The sequence below is a fragment of the Corapipo altera genome, unplaced genomic scaffold, assembly GCF_003945725.1.
Source record: "Corapipo altera isolate COAL_440 unplaced genomic scaffold, ASM394572v1 61553, whole genome shotgun sequence".
NCBI lineage: Eukaryota > Metazoa > Chordata > Aves > Passeriformes > Pipridae > Corapipo > Corapipo altera.
In genome coordinates this window covers 5,096,632-5,104,913 of record NW_020884918.1, presented here as the reverse complement: position 1 = coordinate 5,104,913, position 8,282 = coordinate 5,096,632, and the positions used below count along the sequence as shown (strand labels likewise).

At 48.4% G+C, this 8,282-nt stretch overlaps 1 protein-coding gene across 1 annotated transcript; it reads left to right on the top strand.

The window, feature by feature from the left end:
* The first annotated feature begins 818 nt into the window (after positions 1-818).
* On the top strand, positions 819-8,282 carry ATP5F1A (ATP synthase F1 subunit alpha). The gene is made up of 12 exons (XM_027656069.1): positions 819-955; positions 2,098-2,176; positions 3,251-3,420; positions 4,160-4,333; positions 4,413-4,579; positions 4,689-4,837; positions 5,686-5,837; positions 5,942-6,166; positions 6,271-6,378; positions 6,916-7,060; positions 7,245-7,395; positions 8,076-8,282. The coding sequence occupies exons 1-12, from the start codon at positions 896-898 to the stop codon at positions 8,155-8,157; spliced, it is 1,662 nt and encodes a 553-aa protein (XP_027511870.1). The 5' UTR covers positions 819-895; the 3' UTR covers positions 8,158-8,282.

The window sequence follows — 8,282 nt, the reverse complement described above, 5'->3', positions numbered from 1 at the left end:
CCTTGTGGGTCCCTTCCAACTCAATATATTCTGTGATTCTGTGAAAAAGGAACCTCAGACTCAAATGGAGGGAAGAACAGCACTTGCAGACTAATTAGTATACCAAGTGAGAGACATAGCTATCAAAGAGGGTCTGAGTAGCAATTAATAGAAAAGTTACACAATTTGTAACCAGTGAATGCTGATACCTTTGCTTGTTAAAATGTATAAATAGCGTAAAGTTTTGGTGATCGGTGTGTGACTTATGTGGGTTAACACCCAGACCCCTACTTTGCGCAAACTAGAGTAAGAAATAGAAATATTTCGCCTCAGTGCGTATATTGGCGCAGCGCACCGGGGGACGAGCCCAAAGAGAGGACAACAGCCCTGTCCCTGATCCTGCCCTTGCCTTGTCCCTGTCATTGTTCTTGTCTCTTTCTGTGCTCCTATCCCTACCCTTGTCCCCGTTCCTTTCCGTGACCTCATCCCTGTCCCTACCTTATCCCTGCCCTTGTCCCCGTCCCTGTCCCTGAGGTCCCACCTCCGACCGTCCCTCACTCCCCACCCTCCTGTTCCTCTCAGCAACCCCCGCCCCTTCCGCCCGCCGAGGGCCATTTCAAGGGCACCTCTCGCAGCGGGCTATTTCCTAAAAACCCTATTAAGATTTTTTTATTATTTTTTAATTAATTTCATTGCATATTACGTGTGCCTGTGTGTGTGTATATATATATTTTTAAGTATACCTCAGGGGCACGTGGAGCGGTTCCGCGGTCCGCCCCGCCCCCTGGGCGCGGCCTCAGCGCCAAAAGGGGCGTGAGGCGCCGCCGCCATTTTGTGAGCAGAGCGCGGGGCCGGCAGCCCTCAGCGTCCGTCCGCCGCAGCTTCCCCGGGTCCCGCCGCCTCTGCCGCCGCAGCGATGCTGTCCGCCCGCGTGGCCGCCGCCCTCGCCCGCTCCCTGCCGCGGCAGGCCGGCCTGGTGAGCGCCCTGCCCGCCCCGGAGCCGGCGGGGCCGGGGGGGACGCGCTGCTGCCGCCATCTTGGTGGCCGCGGTGACATTGAGGGGGAACATCGGAGTGTGGGGAGAGAAGCGGGGGGTGTCCCTTCAGCGATGTGGGGCAGACCCCGCTGAGGGGCGAGGTGTCCTTCACCGGGGTCAGGGTAGTGGCTGAAAGCTGCCAGGGCAAGGTCAAGGTTGGGGGTGTGAGGTGCGAGGGGATGGAGAGTTTTGTCCCGTGTTTGTGAGGAGAGAGAGAGCATGAGAAGAGCCGTCAAGAGCCTCTCACGCCCTTGTCCTCAGTAGAGGTGAACGAGGGAGAGGCCTGCCCGGCGTACAGGGCATTAAATAAATTGCATTAACGGTGCTGCATGGGACTGCACTGGGAACCTTGCTTGGGGTGCAGGAGTGTAATGTACTCATTATCACAGATCTTTTTTTTTGGGCACTAGAAAGAAATTTTTCACAGAAGGGGTGAATAGACATTGGAAAGGGCTTCCCAGGGAGGTGGTGGGCTCACTGTCCCTGGAGGTATTTAAGAATAGACTCTGCCATGATTAGTTGACGTGGTAGTGTTCAGTCACAGGTTGGACTCAGTGATCTTGGAGGTCTTTTCCAACTAATTGATTCTGCAGGTCTGTTCTTTTACTGGAGTGGTTTGCTTTTTTTTTTTTTTTGCTATATGTGTTAGCAATACCAAAACCACTACAGTTAGATTTTTCTTAGGAGGCACAATCTTATTTCTCCCCTGTGCAGAACCCTGAGTGGTGCAGTGATTTCTGTATGCCCAAGGTTCTGATGTTTAGCGCAGAGGTGCCAAGCAAGAGGGGGTTTTGCTCTGGGAGCTGCTGTAGTGCTTGATGGTGACATCAGTGCACTGCAGAAAAACTCAGCGAGGGGTTGGGAGCAACCTCCTTCACCATTTGTCCTTTCTTGGTGGTGTTGCGGTTGGTTCTGGAACTCCAGAACTCGTTCTGTAATTGTGAATGAGGTGCTGTGGAATTCAGCTCAAAACTGAGACAGATCATAAGCTCAAAATGATATATCCCAGTGTGTTATCTCTTAGCATGTTTTTTGCATGATTAAGGAAATCTCATTGGTTCTGAAGCAATTGCTTATTTTAGGTTTCCAGAAACACCCTGGGTGCAGCATTTGTTGCTACACGAAACCTCCATGCCTCCAAACCATGCTTTCAGAAGACTGGTGAGTCTGAGAAAGGTCTTGAGTGTGGTTTAAGAACTTGGTCTGTCAGACAAAATGGGAATTTGAATATGATGGGTGTTATTTGACAGCACTTGAGGACCTTTATGTTCTGACAGTATTTAACAGTGAAATGTTACACAGTCACATCCTGCAAACTGCACTTCAGTTAAAATTCAAAACATGCCCTAACCGGGGGGATACCACATGTCAGCTGGCTTACACAGGTACCTGCTTCATGAGGATTCCAGTCAGCCTTCAACTCCTGCAGAACTATTTGAAAAAAATTGCCCCAAGTTGGAGTTTCCTGTCCTGCTTGGAACAGTATGAAGAAGCAGATGACTTTCCCAGGCCTGCCTGGGTTTGACCTTGTGTCCTTGAGCACGGCTTTTTTGCTGCCAGCAGTTTGGTGTTTAGAGAAGACAGCTGCTCTGCGTGGCTGTGTTTTTGGCAGCAATTCATGTACGTTATTTTGAAGTGGTTTAGGGCAATTAAAGGTTATTGAGAAGTAACAGTTTCACAGTGTTATTTACTGTTCGTTAGATGTGGAAATAAAAGACTGTTGGAGGTATGCAGCCAAACAAATTTGAGGAAGACGAAGGATGCATTTTTACAGTTTATATTGAAAAACTTGAAACTTGCTCCTTAATTTTTTGTAATTCTTTTAGGTATGTTTGGGTCTTGGATTACAAATCAATTGACTGGGTGTTTTGATGCATTCGAGCCTAAGTAACTGCTCAACAAGCAGAGCAGGCATGCCTGTTCTCTCTGAGCTAAGGCTAATTAATTAGTCTAATTGTTTTCTAGGGAGAGAGATTGATAGTAGTGTAGGACATAATCAAGAAAATTGATAACTAAACAGCCATTTGTGTTCTGGTCAAAACTGGCGTGTAATGATGAGTTCAAGCTGCTTTTATTAACTGGGAGTACAGAGGCTGTTATTCATCTTATGCATCCTAAGTAGGGGTGTTGTTTGCTAGACTTTGTGGCACATTTTAGGAAGGGCACCTTGTGAATTCAAGACAAGCTTACTGGGTTCATACTGTGCCTTAATTTGCTTTTAACCTCTCTTTCCAGGTACTGCGGAGGTATCCTCTATTCTGGAGGAACGTATTCTGGGAGCTGACACCTCGGCTGAGCTGGAGGAGACGGGCCGTGTGCTCTCCATCGGTGACGGTATCGCCCGTGTGTACGGCCTGAGAAATGTCCAGGCAGAGGAGATGGTGGAATTCTCTTCTGGGCTGAAGGTGAGCTGTCACTAAAGCAGTTCCTTCAGCCCAGGCACAGTAAAAGTGCTGGGAGGTACCCGTGGTGTCATTGTATCAGCTTCATTGCATCCTTAATGTGTAGTAACTAGTGAAAATTTTTTAATTTGTAACACTTGGCTTTCAGTATCAGTATTTGGTTCTAAGCCAGCATTTGAGCTTTTTTTGTCTTCATCTGAGAAGTACTAGGACTAACCTGGCACTGGATTTTCTTTTCTTCAGTTTCAGGGTGGCTTTTCTATTTCTTGTTGAATAACAGCCTCTCTTGTCCAGTACAGCACGCAACTTGCTAGCTTGTAGTCTTAAGAGTGGGTTAAAAACCTGTTGACTGTTCCAAGAGTACTGAAAGAGCTCTTCCAGCATTTTTAATGACCTATCTCACCTTGGGCACTGAAGAAGCCAGTGCTTTTCTCTTGTCCAGCTCCTAGGCAAGAGAAAACTCTTGTACTTGAACCCTGCTTATCCTTTCCGGTTTTTATAGAGAGATTCAGTGCTAGACTGCTGTGGTACAATTATGGGGTAAGTTGAAAGCTTAGGCACGTTTTTAAGCACTGTGGAGTTAAAGAGATGCTTTGTATGTAAAAAAGCAGAACATTGACTGTTGTTACAAATAAGATTGAGGTAGATTTTTTGGGATTTTGTACACTGCAAAAGAGTCACTGTCACAGTTCTCACATGTGTTGGTATGGGTTTTGTAAGGATAATGTGATCTCTGTCCCAGGGTATGTCCTTGAATCTGGAGCCTGACAACGTTGGTGTTGTAGTGTTTGGTAATGACAGACTGATCAAGGAGGGGGATGTTGTGAAGAGGACTGGAGCCATCGTGGATGTTCCAGTGGGGGAAGAGCTGCTCGGCCGTGTTGTAGATGCCTTGGGCAATCCAATTGATGGGAAGGTAAGTGTATCTAAGTGTTAACTACCTCTGCTTTTATCTATGTGTTACAGACCTCAGCAATTTTTTCTTCTCTTTAAAGGGCGCTATTGCATCCAAGACACGCAGGAGAGTTGGCTTGAAGGCCCCTGGGATCATTCCCAGGATCTCTGTGCGTGAGCCTATGCAGACTGGGATTAAGGCTGTGGACAGCTTGGTGCCCATTGGTCGTGGCCAGCGTGAGCTGATCATTGGTGACAGGCAGACAGGGTGAGTTAAATGCCCAAGCCTAAAATGTTCCTTAAGCGGGGACCACAGGGCTGTGTAGGGAGTGGGAGAACCCGGGGCAGCTCAGCTTACCTGCCTCTGTGTTCCACAGGAAAACTTCGATTGCAATTGACACAATAATCAACCAGAAACGATTCAACGATGGGACGGATGAGAAGAAGAAGCTGTACTGTATCTATGTTGCCATTGGCCAGAAGAGATCCACTGTTGCTCAGCTGGTGAAGAGGCTCACTGATGCAGGTACAGATTTTGGGAGATGGCACCCGCTGACATCCTGTTCTCATTATAATGCTGAGTACTGCTGTGCCCTCTGGTGGCTGCAAATGTAGACAGAATTCTTATTAAATGAGTGAATTACTTGGCTTTGTGGAGAAGAAGCCTTTCTAGGCAAGTGGGGAAAATACCATTCTGAGGCCCCCAAACTGCTGAATTGAGTTGAGAGCTTCCCCTTTGCAGTCAGGCAGGCCTGGTGACAAATATTTATGGACTTGACATTTGTTCCATGTGTTCATGTGTTCCATGTGCCAGTCGATGTGAGTGGCAGCTGCAAATTTAGTGGGGAGCCTTCACAGCCCAAACACATTAAATGTTAGCATCCCTTCAGAAAATGGTCTCCATGACCAAGGCTGCACATGTAACAGAACTTGCAAGACACCAGCACCTGACTTCCTGCCTGCTGATCAAGCACCTTGATCGGGGAAAAACTCCACATTTTAAGGACAGTAATTGGTTTGGGACTATAAAGTAAAGGGTTTTGCAACAGCCTTGAAGTATCCAGGAAACCATGGGCTTTCAGCGTGAGTTACTTCTAGAACAAAAGTGTGTCAGCAAAGGTTTAAATTTCACTTTAAATGGGAAAGAAGTCTGCAGGCGTTAGGTGTTAGCTGCCACGATTTGCTCTTGGGACTTCCTGAGTTAGTTGAGCAAACAGGCAGGTTCAGCTGGTGTGGTGAACTTTCCTGTAGCAGTGTAGTGACACTGCCTGGGCGTGCTTCAGCACTGGTACTTGACACGCGTGTGTTGTGTTTGCTGACGTGGGGCATGATGAGGTAGCACACTCAGCGGTATGTCTCCCCAATCCTTTCCAGATGCCATGAAGTACACCATCGTGGTGTCTGCCACAGCGTCTGATGCAGCACCCCTTCAGTACCTGGCTCCCTATTCAGGCTGCTCCATGGGGGAATACTTCAGGGACAACGGGAAACACGCGTTGATCATCTACGACGACTTGTCCAAACAGGTGAGAAACACTGTTTATAGGCCTCGTGGTCTGGCCTTGGTGTGTGTAAGTCCAGCATGTTGAGAGAGGTGCCGAACTCTGACAGCTCCCTTTGCACCACTCAGGCCGTTGCCTACCGTCAGATGTCCCTGCTGCTGCGCCGTCCCCCCGGCCGCGAGGCCTACCCAGGGGATGTGTTCTACCTGCACTCCCGGCTGCTGGAGAGAGCGGCCAAGATGAATGACTCCTTCGGGGGTGGCTCCCTGACCGCCCTGCCCGTCATCGAGACCCAGGCTGGGGACGTGTCTGCTTACATTCCAACCAACGTCATCTCCATCACTGACGGACAGGTGGGACTGCTTCCTGTCCCAGTACCCCTGTGCAGCTTACTGGCTGGTCTCTGAGGAGGCCTCCAGGCTTCTGACCAAGAGAATAAAACAATTTCCTCCTACAGATTTTCTTGGAAACTGAGTTGTTCTACAAAGGTATCCGTCCAGCCATCAACGTTGGTCTGTCTGTGTCCCGTGTGGGTTCTGCTGCTCAGACCAGGGCTATGAAGCAGGTAAGTGTGAAACTGCTGCTCCTCCTCGTGCTGGAGGTAATTAATGGGTAGGCATTACAATCCATTTGATTCCGAAGATCTGTGAACAGGGAGGGAATAAAGCTTTGGATTCCTTAGCGTTACGAAATTATAAAAGGACCAGCTTTGGAGAACTCTTTGCTGTTTCTCTTGCCTGCTGAGAGAGGTGGGGGAGAAAGGAAAATCGTATCTATATAAAGATGTAGGATTAAGTTTTGGTATGCTGAAGTGGGTACTATCAAGTAGAAATAGAGAATGCTCACTTAACCCCGAGCGTTTGTACAGGCATGGAATTAGAGGGGTTTAATATGAACTGTTCCCATATTAGGGAGAAATAGCATGCTTATGTTACAAGGTGGGATTTTTAGAAATGTGTACGATCTACCAGTGTTTGTAGTCACCTGTCTGGTACGCAGGGCAGAGCTGACTGCTGACAGCTGTCAGCTGCAGATAACCTGCAGACTCTGCAACACCCCTAGAGGTGACCCTGCAGGGTCTGACCTGTGCCCTGTGCCGCAGGTGGCCGGTACCATGAAGCTGGAGCTGGCTCAGTACCGAGAGGTCGCCGCCTTCGCCCAGTTTGGCTCTGACCTGGACGCCGCCACGCAGCAGCTGCTGAACCGCGGGGTGCGCCTGACGGAGCTGCTCAAGCAGGGCCAGTACGGTGAGTGTCTGTGTTCCTGTTGGTGCTGTGTGCCGCAGTGACTGTGCTCATTCTGCGCACAGGGTAAATGCAGGCTCGCTTGAACCAGGCCGTCCATGCACAGCTGGTCTTCCAAGGGCTCTGTGTAGTTGTGATGTGTCCTGTTGTCAGAGTTCTGATGGAATGAGTGCTCTCTTCCTTGCAGTTCCCATGGCTATTGAGGAACAGGTTGCAGTCATCTATGCTGGTGTAAGAGGTCACTTGGACAAGCTGGAGCCCAGCAAGATCACTAAATTTGAGAGTGCTTTCCTCGCCCATGTACTGAGCCAGCACCAGGCCCTCCTCTCCACGATCAGGTATGGGGGTCTACCATGCTTCATCCCCAGGGTATTGACTTAATGGCTGGAGTACAGAGTAATGGTCACTGAACTGTTAATTTAGTGTATCCTAGAACATCAGGCCTTCAGCTGCTTGTGCCAGAACTGGAGGTTAAATTAGCCTTCCTACCATCGACCTTCCTCAGATTGGTGTCTTCAGCTCCTAGGAAATGCAGCTTATGCTTAAAGTGAACCTACTTGCATGTGGCTCCTCTGATCTGTTCCTAAAGTCACTTGAGTCAGTGCCCATATTTCTGACAGCTTTATGCTGTGAGTTAAGTGCTGCTGAGTGGATTGTTGGGGACTGAGTATTTCCATAGTTCCATCCAGGGAACTGGTCCTGGCTTGGTTTGTCATGAGCCAAATCATGTGCCTTCTGTCTCTGAGGCACAGCTCTATAGAAGGTGGAGCATTGTTGGAATACATACGTCTGTTCTGAAAGTATTTGTGGACAGACTTCAGTTCTTGAACAAGACTAACATTTTTAGGAGAAGGGATGTTTTGTCAGTGGTACGGTGTCATACATCAAACAGAAATGTATTAAATCATCTACTAGTTTTGTTAGAAATGGGGAGGTTTGTTGTGAAGCTTCTGTCTTTGTCTCGGGTTGACTGTGTATCTGTTGCTGTGTCAGGAGTTTAACTGAACTCTTCCAACAGGACCGAAGGGAAGATCTCTGACCAGACAGAAGCGAAGTTGAAGGAGATAGTCACAAATTTCCTGGCTACTTTTGAGGCATAAACTCTTAAAACTGTTCAGAGACCAGGCGGTTGTGATCCAGTGCTCCAGCTCCATCAGTGACTAAAGTATGTGCGACTTGAATGTACAGATCTCAGTGAGAATAAAGGTTCCCTGTTCTGAACAAG